This window comes from Enoplosus armatus, chromosome 1, assembly GCF_043641665.1.
Source record: "Enoplosus armatus isolate fEnoArm2 chromosome 1, fEnoArm2.hap1, whole genome shotgun sequence".
Lineage (NCBI taxonomy): Eukaryota > Metazoa > Chordata > Actinopteri > Centrarchiformes > Enoplosidae > Enoplosus > Enoplosus armatus.
This window is the reverse complement of record NC_092180.1, coordinates 4,417,205-4,436,214: the sequence shown is the minus strand read 5'-3', so window position 1 is coordinate 4,436,214 and position 19,010 is coordinate 4,417,205. Positions and strand designations below refer to the sequence as shown.

The following is a 19,010-nucleotide window of genomic DNA, read 5'->3' as shown; positions in this document are numbered from 1 at the left end:
AGAGAAGCAAGAGGCATAAGTCTGAAATGGCAAAGAGGTCTCCGGAGGTCTACCACAAACAACAAGAGACAAAGTACACTTCCAGGAAAGAAGGAGGCCATTTTCTAGTCTAATCTTCATAATCTTCATCTACTCACACATAGCAGCTGCTCCTAACATTGTGAGGACGCGACAACACACACACTTACTATTGGAAGATTTTTTCAGAAGTGTACACTTTATACAAGATATTACACAGCTAGCAAGAGAAACATGTGGTTCAGAGAGACATGAACACGCACACACACACATTCTCAATCTCTGTCTCACTGGCTCTCTCCTCTGCTGGAGGCTATACATATATTACTGTATAAGTATATATATATATATATATATATACTCTTACTCTACTGATGTGATGTACATCGTAAAGATGGTTTTCACAGATGGCTTGACAAGTTCACAACACATACAGCAATAAATACACTGTCTAAAATATAGGGTCAGAGACTTAAACAGGTTAAATGGCCACGCTATCACCTACTAAGGGAAGGAGAGACTACTCTAGTGGTTTCCTACATTAGAAATGTGCTACTTTACACTCTAGGATAATACAGTCGAGGAGAACAGGAATACGACTTAATAAATAGACAAAGAGAGAGGGTATCACAAAGGGTCCCTCAGATTCAGAGAGAAAAATAGACCCAAGCTTCTATCACACTGCAGAGTCACCCAGGCCAAAGTGTATCTACTTAAAGTGGTAATCAGGATGCATTCGCTACTCTACAGGGACGTAGGAGGCACAAATTGCAGATCTTGTAATCTATTTTTAACAAAGCAAGAGCGACTAAGCAATAGCGAGTGTGAATATACATCTATACTGCTGGATAGGAACAAAATGTGATAACAGTGCATACTGTGTTTACTTTTCTTTTTTTTTTCTCGAGGCAGTTGATATTATTTGTATTGCTGATGGAATTTTGTACACAGATGGAACAAAACACAGATCCCCGTCAAGCTTGTTGAACCGTTGTTTCGCTGTCGCTCTATTTTCTTTTTGTTTCCCTCTGTCTGCTTGCACCAAGGTGATTCATTATCTCTACACACAAATATGATGGCACACACACACACACACACACTAAAACACACAAACGTACACACACGACTCCATAGGGAGCAGCTACAGTGAGTCTAATATTGCAAGTGCAGTCTGAGCTGTGTCATTTTATGACACAATTTTTCTCTTGGAATAAAGATCCCTGGGAAGGGTTCTGGAGTAATCAGTGGTCATGTGTGGGAGGCAATGATAGCCCATTAACCGAGTAAAAAGCAGCAGCGGAGGAGTAGACTCCACCTGGGCAGCCACTCCTGCCTGACAGAAGAGAAGAAGTGGTGAAGAAGAAGAGAAGGAAGCGGGAAGGGAGCCTCTGTTTCCACATCCACAACTCAGGAAGGAAGTAAAGGGTGTGAAGTACAGACAGGAGAAAGAGAGAGAGAAGAAAAGGGGAAGAAGAGGAGGAGGGAGAAGAAGAGGTGCCCCGGTGCCCCCTGCATGGGTTGGAGGTGGTGGTTGTAGTGCTGCCGGGGTGGCTGCTACTGGTAGGACCCGAGCTGGAAGTCCTTTGGGGGAAGTTTGAGGCCCAGGGAGTTGGTTCCGAGAGGGTCAATCATGTTCTTGTAGCGCTCTCCACGGTGCTTCATCAGGAAAGGACCCCAGTCGGGCTGAGGGGAGCAGACCAGCTTCAGACGCTGCAAGAGGAGAGGCCACACAAAGCGGGTTTACATGGGCAGAGCATTTACATCAACTCATATTTGTAGTGGGGGGGTGGGACACTGAATGGTAGCTTTCTTGTTGAAGCTTAAAGCTCCTATGTGTAGAATTTTTAGCCGTGTTCATGTGACAGTATATTTTCTGATGCTACCACAGGAAGTCATCTGAACTGAAGTAAAGAAAAGGGAAGCAAAAGGGAAGTTTAAACAGTATCTTGTGTAGACACTACCATGAACTGAGAAATATATATGAGAAAATACTTTTTTTTTTCAGATGTTGTGTTTTTATGAGCGCTTTTATCTAAAATTACAATGTGCCTTCTGTCCACATGTCCACGCTCTGAACCTCATTCTGAGAATCCCAGTCGCTGTGGGCAAGGCCATTGCTTTGAATAGCATCGGTGTGAGAATGTGTGTGGGCTAATGAGAAGCACACTGAAAGAGCTTTGGTATAAAAATGTTATATACAGTAAATGTAGCCCACTTTTAATTTTCTGCATTATGAACATATAGTTGACCTTACTGATACGCCTGCTGCGTTTACTGCTGTGAACTTTCAGTCCTCCTGTTTGTGGTTCTTTTTTGGTCCTCCAGGTTTGTTTGTTCCCCATAATGGGTATAATAAGTCTATTCTTTTGACCCTAAGATGATATAAAGACTGATTTGAAAATTAAAAAAAAATGAAAAGAAAGTTTTTGGGCTGCCTCTTTTTGCTTGTATAACATCACGAAAACATGTGGGGTGTTTGAAGTTGTTTTGCAGCAGTACCATGCAATATTGCCCTAAAGTATGAGTAAAAACGAAGATGATTGTAAATGTATTACAGTCAAAACAAAGAAAAGAAATTAAAATGTAAACTTGAGAATGGTCTGTGATTGAGGCCTCTGTCAGAGCTGCTGAGGGAACAGAGACGTTAGGAGAGAAAGCCACGATCATCATCATCCATTAATCTAAGTATTTAAAAGGGACCCGCCAGACTCCCAGAAAAATGTCCAAATTAATACTCAGCCAGCAGCCCGTCTCTCCCTGCTAATGAGCGAAGGATGAGACTATTGATTTCTCCGACAGTGTGTGTGTGTGTGTGTGTGTGTGTGTGTGTGTGAGACTGTGTGTGTGAGACTGTGTGTGTGCGAAGCAGACAAAAACAAAACATACGTGATGATGTCTCGTCACGGCTTTGTCTCAATTATTACCTCGATTAAAGTGCCAGGGGCGAGGTGCATCTTAATGAGGAACATGATGGGGATCCAGATGACGGAGCAGATGACCATGAGCCAGCCCATAACCATGGACCAGGTGGGGTAGGTGTAGTCCTCATACGTCATCACCTTCCACTGGTACAGACTCAGTCCCAGGATGCCCTGCACAGACCAGGGAATCCAGGAAATGTATGTTAAATGAGACGCCTTCAGGAACTACTGCCGCACTGTCCTTGAGCCAGTCACTTCAGCTTCTGAGCGAGTGAAAAACTGCCAAATGTAGTTGTGTTTGCAGATTTTCACAGAAAAATACCCACATTTTCAACAGGAGTAGATCACTTATCACTTGCACAGCTAAAGAGCAAAATCTGTGCATGCTGCGGATTTATAGTCGTTGCTATTTGTACACGTGAAGAAAAGATTTTGAAATAAATAAATAAAATCGCTAGTTTCCTTTTGAGAACCACTGAAAACATCTGCATTTGTATCTTCCCACAGAAACATCTTGTAAGTTTTGTGTCGGAAGGTCACTGTCAAGCTTCAGAGAAGAACCGAGATGAATAACCAAGATGACTGGAACTGGATACACAGTTCATACTTACTAGAGTACAATACGAATAATGGCAGAAAAACCCACAATCCTTCAGGGGAAACAAATCACTCCACAGTTCATCCAAAACTAGTGCGATGCTTAACTGGGAAAGCAAACTTACTTAAAAAGTAATTTACGACTAAATGACTTGCCCTTTCTGCGTCCTTCAGATACAAATCGTCATTGGTAAGAATAAAAACAACTGTAAATCTTAAAGTTTTCAGACTGCGGATGTTGCTGAACTGTTTAATTTTAATTAATGTTTTTCTGCACTAAATGAAGACTGCACAGTAGATTTCTTCCTAATTAACTGCACTGAACTCAGGACACATAGCTAAAGCTGTGTCCACTGTTCCATATAAAGAAGAAGGCGACAGCGAAAATGAGACCGTCCTTTTTACTATATGAGCGGTGAGTTATCTACAGCATTTGGTTGAGAATGATGACACTGAGACAGAGAAAAGGGAAACAAACTGGAAAAGAAAACAAGAAGGCAGACAGAAATAGATTAGCCTGGGGTTGTGCATCAGTGAGCTCCCTGAGGAAATCTAAACTCCCTCGTGAGAGTAAGATGACCAGCCGGCTTGACTGCTGCTCCATTTGTCATCATCACCTATGCTTTTGAGCTACAGTGGTTTCCATCACAGTTACTAACATTAATGCTGGCCAGTGTCCAACACTGACATGCTGGTAAACCCTGTGCGTCAGAATTTACTGCTTCTGCTACACAGCATACAACAAATAAGTGGCCATTTTACAGAAAATGTGTTCTCTGGAAATAAACGTGCTTTTGTTACTATTTTGACAACTTGAGACTATGGAGACATGACAGGAATTAGAAGGAAGAAATAATTTTCGATTTCCGTGTAACAGGAGTAGTCTCTCCCCTGTTCCTTTCCGATTGCAAATCAATGAACTTGAGAGGCGGCGGTTGAAATAGGAACATTTTAAGCTGCACATGTCAATGCGTCTGTGAGAGAATGAGATGAGCAAAAACAAACATACCGTCAGAATGGTTGGAGTCACAAAGGCCCAGCAGATTCTCCAGAATCGGTTTGGCTGGAAACCAATCATCATTTCAATGTCCTCGCAAAACCTCTGCAGACCTGCAGAAGGAAAAAAGAAAAGAGATGAGAAATAAAATAAAAGATGAGAGAAATGGGAGAAAATGAGAAAGAGCAGACACAGACCTGGGTTTAATAAGGTGCTTTAAAAAAAAAAGGACCAGCAAATTCAATCCTTCCTCAGGACTGTGTGTGTGTGTGTGTGTGTGTGTGTGTGTGTGTGTGTGAATGAGAGAGAGAGAGAGAGAGAGAGAGAGAGAGTATCAGTTTCTGTCGTCCCTGAGAAAAAGCGAGGGAGCAGATGGCTTCATTCCTCTGCCTTTATTGACGGATAACAGTGAGTGACATGAAGAGGCAGAGCCACACAGTCATTTCAATATGTCACCTGTACTGATGCTCTGACAAACTGGAGGTGAGCCTTTTGCTTTGCTCCTTGGTAACAGCCTTCTGACACACACACACACACACCTGAGCTCTCTGCCTGCGTGTGTGACTTATACATTACAACAGAGACACCTAGTGGTCACTGCTGGAATAACATTGTGTACACAGCTACTGTCCAACACGAAGTCGTTTTGACTGTTCTGTTCAAACAGTTTAGGAGTTTCAGTTGTTTCTGTATCGAAGCTGCAGCAGCTGCTTCAATGAGCTGACATTCAAGTTAAAGATCTTTAAATTTGACCTTTTTTTAAATCAGCATTCAAAGCATCATGGGACACTGAAACTCTCAGATAAAACACAGACTGACGAAATTATTTTCGGTTTAGCACACCGTTAAGGGTCATTTCACTGAGCTTTAAAATTACTCAAGTGACATCACTCACAAGATTTTCAACAGCAAGCCTGCGTCACAAACTGGGCATGTGGAGTTTGAAAGACACCAGGCATCAAGGGTCTAACAAAAGACGCAATTGAGCTGCAAATGGGAGCTGAAGGATCCGGTGTTTTCCGGTGCCTGACCCATACATGAGGCTAAAAGTCAGAATATATAAACCTAAATAAACAATTGGCACTAAACAAACAATTCATCTTTAAAACAGAAATGTTTTCCTGGAGCTGTGTTACAGGTTATGATATCTGATATTTGATGAAAGAGATTTTAAGTAGATTTTTTGACCTGTAAACAACAAAGGATGGAAGATGTAGGTCAGTCAGCACATCCGATATTTTGGTCCTTAACTAGATACGTTCACAAGATCACCATCACTTTGGTAATGAATATCTGTGGTCCCCATAGTATGAATCCTAATGATTTTGTTGAGTGCCATCAGGTCAAAAACCTTCACTTGAGAGACTTTGGTTTATGACAGTATATAGAAAGCAAATAGCCTCATTTACATGGAATTTGCTGGAGACATTAATGATGCCCAGAGGATGATTCCTGATAGTCATGTTTACTCTCCAATTGTTCTGAAGAAAAATCTAAGTGGGAGGTTATTATGCAATTTACTGAAGACTGTGCAGAGATTGGAAATTCGTTATTCATTTATTTATTTATTTATCTAAGTTTTTATATTTGTAATACTTTTTTTACCATTTTTTTTATACTTTATATTACTTTTATGAATTGTTTCTGCAATTGCTGCATTTCCATCATTAACTGTATGTGTTCAAGTTTGGACGCAGACCAAATTTCTCTTGGGAAAATAATAGCTGAGGAAAGTTGATATTTCCTGGTGCAAAAAAATACATCTGACAAACAATGAAGTAGGCCGAGCACATTCATGCTCCTCAGAGAAATAAAGAGTAACTTAACACCCCCTGGCAATCCTGTCTTTGCTGACCTCCAGTGGCTGACCTTTTGATTATGGTAACCTCGTGACCTTCCCTCACCCTCAGGACTACTACAAGAACAAAACTGTCAGTATGTTGTTGTCTTGTTGGTCAAAGGTCATGAGATGTAGCAGCCTTACTCACCGTAGAGGTAGGAAATCCCCACCAGCTCGAAGATAGCAATGATGACCAAAGAGTAGGAGGCTGCGAAAGTGTCCACCAGCTGCAGCATGAACATCCCACTCTGTCACAAACAAAACAGAATATTACAAAAACAATTCAAGGCTACATCTTACAATGACAGCCCTGCCGTCCTCACTCACTTCTTTCCACCTCTGACTTGTCCATGGTCATAACTTTCACACTGGCTTGTACCGAATCATAAGAAATGACATGTATGAATTCCACTTTAGGCTGGATTTTTGTCCTCTGAAGCTGTCTGGGGGGATTTTAATAAGACTCAGCCTCTCTTGTTCCACTCACTGAGCCTGTCCTCTGAAGGCTGCAACTTCGCTTTACATGCAAAAATCTGTCAGCTTATTCAAAGAAAGAGTCGCAGGGCGCGGGGGAGAATGCTTAAGTGTGGCCGTGGCGTGGCATCAGTGTGCACATGGATGTGTGTTTTTGTGTCCGTGTCGTACCTCTGTGATCATGGGAAATCCCAGGATGAAGAAGCAGACACAGCAGACCAGGGTGAAGAGCGGTTTGTGTTTCCTCAAGTATTTGGGGAACTCGTCTGACACAGAGGTTACGATAGTCTCAATGGTGGCAAACTGGGATAGAGATGGTTGGGAAGAAGAAGGGCGAAAGGAAAATGAGCCGGAGAAAAAGTGTGAAGAAAGGGGAGAGAAGAGGAGATAAGGGAGGTTTAAACATATGTATTAAGAAGGATGTTTAATCAAGACTGAAAAATACCATGAATTAATATAAATTCTGTTTAATTTTCTGGTTTCCAAAAAAGAACAACATCACTTTTAAACGCTGTTTCAAGCTAACATGTCACAGCAGATCCTGATTGGCTGTCTCCACTACAGAATTACTAGTCTCGCATAGCCAGACTTATCCCCACACATCGTTTTAGCACTGTGCCAGAGCTGGAGAACGGTCTGGCTGAACCCATTATCATTCTGGTACGGTGGGATCACAATCGTCTTGGTCGGCGCTACACCCAGGATGCAGCGACGGTGGCAAACTGTAGCACGCAGAAAGCTGAAGGGGAGGAGAATTATGACTGAAATAGTCAGCTAATGGCAGGATTATACCCGCAGCCTACATCCAGTGAGTCAGACTACAGATTTACTGAAAATGATCCACTCAGGCCAGTTTGCAGCAGCGTTTCAACTGAAAAGCCTCCAGTCAGCAGGTTAACTCATTTGAATCAGTGCAGCTGCTGCTATCAGAATACAGTATCCAGTGTTGTGGAGTGCAGTTGTGTGCGCATTCGTCCTCAATTCATCCAGTAAACACATTTTTACACTGTATTTTCATTTATTTTCCAAAACAAATAAAGAACACTGTCCTAATCCTGAGCAGGAGAAGATCTGTAAACAAATAACGATTAAGAACGCAGATTACAATGGAGAGGACTAACAGGTGGAGTTTGTGTGTAACATGATGGTAAAAGGGGTTCAAAGCCCAGAGGACAGCAGTGGATGAACATACAAACAGACAAATTGAGGGAGGTTGGTATATGTGTGTGCGTGCTGTAGAAACCCATTGGCACCGAGCTATCTGCCACTTCTCCACTCCTCTCCTTCCTCCTGAGCTCCCAAAACTAATTTCCCGTCAACATCCCAAGCCTATTACCGCCGAGCAGCTCTCTACAACAAAGCCACCAGCCCTCTCCTCGGAGCCGCGGCTGCCAAAGCAAAGTAACATCATCATTTACCGTTACTGTTGACTTGTGTCTTAATGCGCCCCTGTGCCCTCTGCTCCTTTGCTCGGCTCAGAAGCATCTCGGTGCACTTGAAGGAGTTGGTGTTTTAGCTGGAATTGTTTGCCCAGGATTGTATCTGGAGGTGCTCTGGACTTTAAAAACATCCCGGAGACTGAAGTGTTTGTTCACTGAAGTTCCATCAGGAATGAATCAGTGCCGTAACTCACACAATTAAAGTTTTGTTCCCAGAAGTGTAACTTAGAAGTGTAGAGTTACATGGATTATACTAAAAAGGAGTCACTTCAATCTGGTCTCCACCCTCTCCTGAGGGAAATATCTGTCTCTTTAGCTGCTAAATGCTACATGTTATTCATTAGACAAAGCTAGCTTCATTGCTAGCTAGTTTGTTACTTTGAGCGTAACCTTTCACATTACACATGCTCATTTGATCCATTGTTGATATAAAAGTGTATAAAATGATGGTTTTCAATATATTTTTCTTTAGCAAAATAATTTAGAAAGTAAACGAGATTCAAATAAATGTTGTTTCTGTTTTAAAAGGACTCTAGTCTCGCTGTTAGAGATAGTCTGACTGGTGTAAAAGCATGAAAATGGTACTCCTATTATTATATTCAATTTTAAATGCAATTATTAATTAACAATCAAAGGACAGAAAAGGGAAATATAATTATTCATTGTTGAATTTAATTATCTTTGAGTTTATTAGTGTATCATTTAAGTGTAAATGTAATGTCTTTTTTTTTTATTTTCACTAATCATTAATCTCTACATTATTTTTTTGTGATTGTTTAATCTATAAATGTCAGAAAACAGTGAAAAATGAGGAATGTGGAATCATCCGCAGTCCAAGGTGTCGTCCTCAAACACTCATGTTTGGAACTCAGAGGCTCGAACCACCTTGCTTAAATGTAATGTACTTAAGCTTCAATTTATTTATTTTTATCGTTGTTGTTCAGAAACTTTGAGGTCAGCTTAGTTTCACTCACTCCAATCACACGGACCCCCCTCTGTTCAAGTACCCGGAGAGCTGGAGCACTTCAGCTGAAATCAGTCGCAGTGGGTGGTGTGTACGGGTAATTATGTTAATTGGGTCAATGTCTGAGGCATTTAAACATGGCGCCACCAAAGTTGAGTGTTTACTTTGGAGCAAACAAAAGTCAAGAGACTCTCGTCACTGACATTAAGACTGTTGATGTTGTGAAACTTGTAGATCTTCACCAACAGAAATACACTGTTTGGTGTTGCGGCCACAACAGAAACAGTGTTTTCTCACAAACCAACATCCAAAAAATGACGGAAAATACATAAATACCTAGAAATACAAACTGAACACTGACGTTCATTTGCATGAATTAATACTCTGATCTAAGATTAATTATAACCCTTTAACACAGAATAATTTTGATATTAACATTGAATCCAATGACTATGTGTAATGTGAAAGGGTTTTTTTTGCAGTGATGTACACACAGAGAATTATCACCAACTCTGCAGCTCCACTGAGCTTTTTTAGCCTCCGTTAGCCCGTTGTTTTGTTTTTACACCACATTTACTTCAGTAAAAATATCCTGACAAACCCACTGTACACTACCTGCCTGGCACCAAACAACAGATAGACAAAGTTATCAAATAGCTGGTGAAAGAAATGGAACATGAAGCAGCTAAACGGCAAGACATTTTTCTCAGGAGTCAGTGGAAACCAAACCAGAGCTGAAACGGGAGTGTTGTGTAGTTCTTCTGCCCCCAAGTGGCCCAAAAAAAATCCCTATTTTAGGAAACAGGTTTGTTTGCTTGTCTTTCCCAGATTCAGATGAGGAATGATATTAATCCCTTCATATCTTTTATCTCTGTGTGTCCTAACAGAAGTTGGTCCGGTACAGTTTAGCCTTGCTTAGAACAAAGACTGAAAGCAGGAGGTGGCTGCTAGCTCCATCAAAAGTATAAATATATATATATATATACACCTTCCAACAACTCCAGTACTGCCTTACCTGTTGTTTATTGTGGATTTAGGAACAGTTAGCTTTAGCATTAGCACAGAAGCTATTTCTTGACCAACAATCACTGGACACAGTAACTGAATGCAGCATCAGTCCTGTCCTCATAGAGTTTCCAAGCTACCAAGAACAAAACCCAGCTAACCCTTGGATGGATTAGTGGCTAGCTTGCAGCTAACAAGACAAATACGTAAATACGTAAATAAAGTTTTTTCTTTTTTTCTTTTCGACATAGCTGGGCGAACTCTTTCCCTCTGCTTCCAGTCATTGTGCTAAATTAAGATAATCCCATTCTGTATATATGCAATTTTCTCATCTTAATCTGGTTTAAATGTCAAGTGTATTTACGCAGGTCTTGAATTTTTCCACACAAGCTTAATTCCTAAAATCCATAAAATATCCTTACTCTGGAAGATTTTCCTCATCTTTATTATGAGGACATATGAGCCACGTAAGTATAGACATATAATAGTAGACACACACACACACACAGTTAAGGAGCAGTGGTTACCATGGTATCCAAGCCAAGAGTCAGGAGCATGAGGAAGAAGATGATCGCCCAGAAAGGAGACAGGGGAAGTCTGGTCAGAGCCTCTGGATACACCACGAACGCTATGCCTGGACCTGACGCGCACACACACACACACACACACACACACACACACACACACTCACACGTAAATGAGGATGCACACACACCATCTCCACAGCATCTCAACTTGTTCAGGTGTGTTTCAGTGAGCAGTGCCGGGCCTACTGCTGCTGCCTGCTGGTCTGGTATCTTACCTTCATCTGCCACCTTCTCTATTGGCACTTTCAACTCATGTGCCATGAAACCAATGACCGAGAAGATGACAAACCCAGCAAATATACTGGTGGCACTGTTTGTACATGTCACAATAATAGTATCCCTGCAGGGGGAAAGAGGAAAGAGAAAAAAACGGAGGCTGAATAAGCAAATATCTGCTTTAGAGACTGAAATAGTGCAGCAATATTCAAAACATGCTACAGATATCAAGTGATATATAAATATAAATATATATAGTATGATGATGCTCAGGACATCACTGTCGAGTGTACACACAGGTGAGAGACGCAATGGCGCCATCTGGTGGCAGGAATAAATACTCACTGCAAATAGAGGGCTCTAAAAAGTGTTACAGAAGGTGCACACAAGGGGGTGTTGTGCTTTATCCTGTAAAATGTCTCTGTTATTTTGTTCACCCAGTGATGAACAATAACAGCCACGTAGTGAGTGTGATAAATATAATATATCACCGATTTCAAACACAGAGGGGGAATACTTTAGGTGAAAGAAAATGAAAGAAACACCGAACTGCTGGCTGAGAGGAGTGCCATTTATTATTCTCACTGCTATCAGACATACAGATACAGACTCATGTGTCTATGGTGACAGTTTGAATTTGTCTGCCAGAAGCATGGTTTACCTTTTGTGTGTTTACCTGTAGCAGTTATTGTGGAACTTATTGTAGGAGGAGAGAGTGATGAGGCCTCCCCAAGCAGCCGACAGAGAGAAGAAGATCTGAGTGGCTGCGTCTTTCCACACCTGACAGAGGAAGAGAGAACGAGCTGCGGGTGAAGAGCAGAACATTTCATTTCATTCACGGTTGAATTAAACAAACGGACGTCAGGTACCTTTGCATCATTCAACTTCTCCCACTTCGGTGTGATAAAGTAGAGGATGCCGTCGAAGGCACCGGGGAGGGTCACTCCTCTGATCAGCAGGATGACCAGCACCACGTAGGGAAATGTGGCTGTGAAATAAACCACCTGTGCAGAGAAGAGACGAGATGAGACAAAACGAGAGAGAGACGGAGTGAAAGGAGACACTTAAGAAAGCAATACACTGGACATCTGACCTAAACTTGACCTAAACGCAGTTTGAAAGTTTCTTGGGCAAGATGTTTTTGAGGGATTCTTTCCTTCATGTCAGGTGATTCGAACAAACAGCAACTTTGTGAAACAAAAAACAATCAGATTTGTATGAGCGACGATGTCTTCCGGGGTTTGATTTCCCCAAATATAGATCATGACTACAAAGCAAATGTGAGCTTCCACAGCGTCCTTAATGCACCAACGAGTAAGAGTTGTCAAAAATGCATGCAGCCTGTTGTTGTTTTCTTCTTTTTTTCTTACTTTCCTCCTTTATTCCTTTATTTGACTCAGTCTTATTTTTATATTTTGTACAATCCCCCCCGGGGATCAATAAAGTATTTCTGATTCTGATGTAATAAGTAACCCTTGACACACACACAGGCCCCTATAATAGAAATTAAAAAAACAGGTGGCCAGATGTTTCCTAAAACATGCTGCAGATCTATTGGTGCAATCTAAATAGTGTACATTTTAGCTGTGCCAGCTGAGGTCTGACTGTCGCCACAGTGTATGTCACATCCACGTCCAGTAGAGGGCAATGTTATACAAGACTTCAATCTGAATGAGCTCTTAAATCCTTGGTGCAATCAGCACCATGTAAAATGTTTCTTTCTGCATGTTTTCTCTCCTCAGTCTCTCCCAAAAGTATACAAGTTATTATGGCATCGCACTGGTTAGACGCTGTGGGTGTGCTAAGACAAGAACCCCACGGATGTTAAATGAAAGTCTGTTAATTATCTGCTGTCAATGCTTGTTCATCCACACTGCTGCTCTGTGGACAGGTTGTAGTAAGTGTACATTTAATTAGGGTTGGAGTTTGTTTTCAATTTATCGAATCTGAATCCAGAATTGAAGCTGCTTATTGAATCGGATTCCTCTTGAATACATTATCAGACCTCTGTCAGAAGCTTTAGGGGGATTTCTTAATTTATACAGAATTGTTTTCATGCACTCGATGATTGTATGCAACAAAAGTTAAAAAGAAATTCTCAATATGTATCAAGTTCAAAGAGCATTTCACTACTGCATTACAACTTATAGGTAGATCCAAAGTGGAACACACAGTCAGGACTGTTAATTATTAATTAAACATGAGTTGTTCCCTTGCTGAGGGCCAGCAGGACTCACTTCTTATATGTGTGCTAATTTAAAATTGAAGGCACCCACAGATTTTCTGCTACAGCTGCGCTAACAGGCAGAAGATGTGTGTTTTGTTACCTTTCCTGATGACTTGATTCCTTTGGCTAGAGAGGCGTAGACGATGAGCCAGGCCAGCATCAGACAGCCTGCCAGAGGCCAGCGGATGTCTCCTGGATATTCAATTCCTTTAGAGATGTGCAACACATTGTACCTGCAGAAGTGATTCAAACAGCAAAAAACTCAGCCTGAAAACAAATCTCAATAAACTAAAACATAATGCATTATATTTCATTCAAAGGCACAAAGATTTGTAGACGTAGAACATTGTCAGAAACTGTTGTAAAACTCTTTTTCTACGTCCAATATGTATACACGTGGTTCTGTTAAACCCTTTCAAAAGTGACTGGGAACATTTAAAACAAGAAGTTATCATTGTGACTAAGCCTGGTCTTAGTGCCTGTCAACACTGTTGTTGCCTGTTTTGAAGCCCTAAAGCCAAACATCTGCATGAGAACAGTGAGTGAAAACAGATTTGAACAGATTTTATCTCATCTGTGGACATAAAAAAAAACTATGAAAATTAGACTGTTGTTTCTATCAAATCAAAATTCTACTTCAGATTGCAGGTTTTCATCAGCCAGAAGCTTCACTCACTTGAAGTATTCCTCACTGGGGCTGACGTAGGTCTTGTTGCCGTCCACAGTCATGTTCAACAGCTTCGTCAGGTTTCCCACAGTGTTTGCGGACAGACAGAAAGAGGAGTTCTTGATGGAGGTGATGTTTCTGTCCCGCAGGATACACGAGTCTGTTTCAATCAGAAACCAACACACATCAACTGGGAGAGACTGGCAGATTGCTGCTGTGGGACGGCGCTTACTGTCTGCTCAGGATTTCACACTGAATGTAAGGTGGGAGCGAACAGACGGATCTGAACTGGATTTAGATTATATATATATATTATATATTATATATACAGCTAGATATGAATAACAGAAATTATTATATTGAATCTGTGCCTCATTTTAGGTAGGAAAGATAAGAAAACCTGTTTTGCTTTTGACAGCCCAATGTTTTCGTGCAGACTCATTCATGACTTACATTTTTCAAATCCTGCTTTTAATACATATAAAACACAGACATGTATTTTCAAAACAAAATACTGACCAAAACTGAAAATACCTCTTTGAATATTATCTTGACTGAACCACTTGAGAGAGTTTTCTTTAACTAAAAACTCAAACCATTGAATGTAATCCTACATCACCACAAAATAAGGCCTCAAAAACCGCCACCTTGATCAGCAACTTTATGACACAAACATGTGAAAACGATAAACTACAAATGGTATTTATAATGTTTTGCAGGGCTGTTGTATCAGATTGTAAAGGTGTTCATATTATTTTGTCCAGCCCGCCACATGCACACACATTTTAATATATCACGGGTTACATAATTCATCTACTATGTGTTGTGTATTGTGATGCTTGTTGTCATTAACTGATTTCCTCATTCATGGGGTTGAGAGACTACAGGGTCGGATATGCCTGTAGTTCGCGCAGCAGCCGGCAGGGGTCCGTCTCGGGCTCACTGCAGCACTGCAGCAGCTCCGCCAGTACAGTAAATTTGTCAAGCAAGCAGTTTTTGTGCTGAATTCACAGAATCGCTAAAGGCAAATATCACGCGAAATGAACGGAATTTCGATGTTTATTCGACGCAGACCGACATCAAACCCCTCCGTGTCCCTGCACGCACATTTCCTCACAGTCAAAACATGATTTAAGATACAGTTTCATTAAAAAAGCACACCAAGACAGACTGCTTCAGCTGTATGCTGCAGCTTTAAAGCATTAAAAAACGCTTTTATCGGACATTATAACACAAACGAATAATCGAAAATACATCAGATGTTTGTTTCTAAGTGTAATCTGTCACATGGAGCCCCCCCCACCCCCCCTCCTCCCTTTACATATTATTGGCCTGTATCATTAAAAATGGATCCAACAGATAAAGTGAAGTGCCTCTGAATTTAAAGTGTTTTAGAGAGTGAAAACACCGCAGAGATCACAGGTCAGGATTCATTATACTGCAGGACACCTCAGCTGAGGGAGTCATGACGCATTGCGGAGAGAGAGGTGCTTTTAGTGTGTGTGTGTGTGTGTGTGTGTGTGTGTAGGTGTGTGTCTTACCTAACAGCAGCATGTCTTTGTCCTTACATTCCACCGTGTTCCACTCATTCCTACAGTTAGCCCATGGCAGTGAGCCCTTCAACGAAGCGAACAGGTAGTACAGTGTCCAGCACATTATAATATTATAGTATATGGCTATCAAGACAGATATAATCAACATGGCAATCCCGCAACCTAAAATAAATAAATGAGACGAAATATATAAATTACTCTTAAGAAAGGTAGAGAGCTCTTGGTGATAAGACATGAGTTTTTATTTTTGAATGGTCCTTCCGTTGATTAGTTGTGGCAGTTTACCTTGCAGAGCTGGGATGCATTTCCACACTGACACGGGCCCCTGGCTGGCAAACTGGCCCAGGGACACCTCCAGCAAAAAGATGGGGATGCCGGCGATGCCCAACATTGTCAGGTAGGGGATCAAAAAAGCTCCTGCAAGGAAAAGAAACAGGCTGAAACTAACATCAACAATTCATTAAAAAATAAAGATGGACACACACAGTAATAAACAACACACAGTATGAATCATTACGTTGATTAATGAGTGAAAATCATCAATTATCTGTAAATGGCTTTGAGCATATAGCTGAACAAATTAATAATAATAATACTACATCTCATAGACTATTTTGTTACAATTAATATTCATATTATAATCAACTGTGACATTTTTTTCACAGCTTTCTTAATATAAATACATTATTTTAGTGCATTTTTTCTTTCTCTTATCTTCATTTTTCCCCGTTTTTTTTCCAATGAGAATAATCACTGAACAAACTCTCGCCTCTGTAAGCTATTTTTAAATCCTGTTTTAGTGGGCCTATAGTGTCTGTCGCCTGGTTAAAGGCCTGCAATAACTGGAAGACGCGTTGGAAGAAACATCTCAGCAGATGAGAAATAATTCAAACACTGACTTAAAACGCTAAATTCGATTTTCTGAGCTGATTTTTCGTTTGTTTCTGTGTCGGCAATTAAAACCAGTGACCCAGAAGTCTTACCTCCACCATTTTGGAAGGCAAGATAAGGGAACCTCCACACGTTCCCCAGTCCCACCGCATAGCCAACCATGGACAGAATAAAATCCAGTTTATTGGACCAGTTTCCTCTGGCCTTATTCTCATCTCCCTCCTCATCATCATCTTCAGCCTAAGAGGGGAAAAAAAAAAAACATTCATTCACTCTCTAAAATAAAAACCCAGCCTAGTCACATAGAGCCCAAGTTAAACATTAGAAAAATAACAATATTTAAGATGGTTTTTTTTTTTTGGTTTTTTTTACTGAAGTTGAAATATTTTCTTCATTTAAAATGAGCAACTAATTATTTCTCTTTCACGTTCATTTCGTTGACGTTACAGATGCGTTTGGCTGTCGGAGTTCAGCAGCAGCTGTCCAATGACGAGACTGTCTGTAAAACTCAGCTTCAACCGCACTTCTAGGCCCATTATTGCCACCAAACCGCTTAAAATTACATCCTAAGTCTCATCAAAAAACCTTGCGAGTGGCCCACTAACAAACGCGTAATCACAGCCGCGCTGCAGGATGTGAGCAAATCCATACAACAAACGCCATGAATGTTCAGATACATAACCAACACCATGCATGGGAATGTGTGTGTGAGTGTGTGTGTGTGTGTGTGTGAGGGGTGGGGGTTCCCTCGCGGGGATTGGAAACGATCCGCAGTCTCATGTAATACAGTGCTGCCTATCAACCGGATAACACCTGGGCTTCTGGGCCCAACCAAGTGCGTCTGCCGGGAGCAGGGAACACCGACAATACCGCGAGAGTATGATTTAATCCTCTTCATCACTAATCGTGTTACCATCGTAACTGTGAGCAAAACTCAAGTCAAACAAATCACCGGAAATCGTTTTTTTAAAACTCTCATGTTCCCTCTGCGCTGAAGCGGATCTGGTCGTTCATCACACTGATTAACACAGAATGCCTCCGTTTTGTTTCCCGGATGTTTAGCTGACACAGGCGGGCTTGAAAGTTTTGATGGTACATCAGATTGGTGCAGAGGGATCAGGACCGGGCGCTGCGCAGAGCAGGGACGCCAAATAGCTCAGGGTCCACCCAAAGTACTGTTTCATTACAGGCAAGAATTCAGCCTTTCGGCCGTCCATGCGTGAGGTCAGTGAACTACTGTCATGTGGCTTTGTGGGGATCTTAACACATCCCGAATCACAGCAGAGAAGAAGATAATGAAATCATTCGGGCCACTGTCTTTCTTTGTAAATAGCCCAACAATTCTTTTCAAATCATCCGATAATGAACGATCAGTCTACGTTTATGGCCTCATAATGATCTTTAGGCTGCGATCCGCTCATCGAGCCACAAGCACTCAGCTCGAAAGTTGCTGGCCTACAACTGAACACTTTTTAGGCACATCTGCACAGTGTCAAATCCACAAACCAGAGCCTGCAGCCCCACATTAACCCCATACTGTAGCATCACACACCAACAGCACTGATCTACTGAAGCTCTGCGTGGCGGTAAGAGCTCCCAGGGGGGGTTTGCACCTTCCCTGTTTGGAGGCAGCAGGTTAATCCAGTCAGCTTTCTTATCAGCGACACACGGAAACATCCACACCGCACCTGCTTCCAGCCGCTCCGCTTTCAGACCAGCCGCTCTCCGTTAAGGAAACGGTTCATTTAGCTGACTTACCCCCGTCACGGTGCCGGGCTGAACAGACGTGTTCCCATCTGTTCCCAGTATGATGGTGGTCTGGCTCATAGCCGTCCAGTTGCCCGCGGTGTTGTTCTGCTCTGCCGAGGCCCGGAGTGGGTCGCCGTACTGGGCGGACCCCCCGCGGGCCGAACCGACGGAATCCTTCCTGAAGGCCGAGTTGGCGGCCACGGATCCAGGGACCGGCGGAGGAGTGCTTTTAAACGTCCCATACGCTTTACTGGTGTCCAGTTCTCCCGGTTTATTTTCCGTGGGACAAAAAGTTTTGCTCTCGTTGCACGGAGGTGGCGGCTGAGGCGCCGGGTGATGGTGAGGGGAGGGCGGCGGGCACGCAGCCGTGTTGTCCGGTTTGTTTGTTGTAAGTCCCGCAGCTCCGTCGGGCTGCTGCGCCGGGATGTAGCCTGTGGGAGCGCTGGCCGGCTGTTTGGCCATGTCTCTCTGGTCAGAGAAATCCTGGAACATGAGTGACAGATCAGCAAGACAAAAGGCAGCAGAACGGCAGAAAGCGTGAAGCTGTGAGGCTGCTGCAGCCCATCCCTGCTTTGGGACTAAATATGCTCAATTCTCTTTCTGCAACGTTTTTCTGCAGCATGTTCTGGCTCTGGCTGCTCTATAGTTTCAGCTCACAGCCTACAGTGTGTTGATGTGTGTGTGTGTGTGTGTGTGTGTGTGTATGAGTGTGTGTTGGAGGGAGGGGGTTGCTTTGCTTCTCCAGTTCTCGCTTTCTGCAAGATTCTTTAATTTTACGCCCCATTTCCCCCTCATGTCATTCAGCCACACACATCCACTGATTTTTATGGGCAATAGACAAGCTGCTGCGGGTCTCTCGGTAGCT

The 19,010-nt window shown here is 42.1% G+C and overlaps 1 protein-coding gene across 2 annotated transcripts; it reads right to left on the bottom strand.

Annotated features, from left to right (window-relative positions):
* Positions 1–1,572: 1,572 nt before the first annotated feature.
* On the bottom strand, positions 1,573–18,637 carry slc6a5 (solute carrier family 6 member 5). 2 transcript variants are annotated; one of them, XM_070902936.1, is made up of 16 exons: positions 18,314–18,637; positions 18,155–18,283; positions 16,489–16,636; positions 15,791–15,922; positions 15,494–15,667; positions 13,962–14,112; positions 13,386–13,518; positions 11,928–12,062; positions 11,735–11,838; positions 11,058–11,182; positions 10,783–10,895; positions 7,019–7,150; positions 6,522–6,621; positions 4,546–4,646; positions 2,943–3,110; positions 1,573–1,728 (listed from the first exon to the last, which is right to left on the bottom strand). In XM_070902936.1, exons 1-16 carry the CDS (start codon positions 18,635–18,637, stop codon positions 1,573–1,575), a joined length of 2,325 nt encoding a protein of 774 aa, XP_070759037.1. The 2 variants fall into 2 exon arrangements, with proteins under 2 accessions (XP_070759037.1, XP_070758957.1); XM_070902856.1 differs by having other exon boundaries at positions 18,155–18,637.
* Between the last annotated feature and the right edge of the window lie 373 nt (positions 18,638–19,010).

Coding starts and splice junctions, on each gene's coding strand:
- slc6a5 (XM_070902856.1), bottom strand. CDS start 18,637: ATGTTCCAGGATTTCTCTGACCAGAGAGACATGGCCAAACAGCCGGCC. Junction 15,923..16,488: donor TGCCTTCCAAAATGGTGGAG/GTAAGACTTCTG, acceptor TTTTCCTTGCAG/GAGCTTTTTTGATCCCCTAC. Junction 14,113..15,493: donor CAAAGACATGCTGCTGTTAG/GTAAGACACACA, acceptor TGATTGAAACAG/ACTCGTGTATCCTGCGGGAC.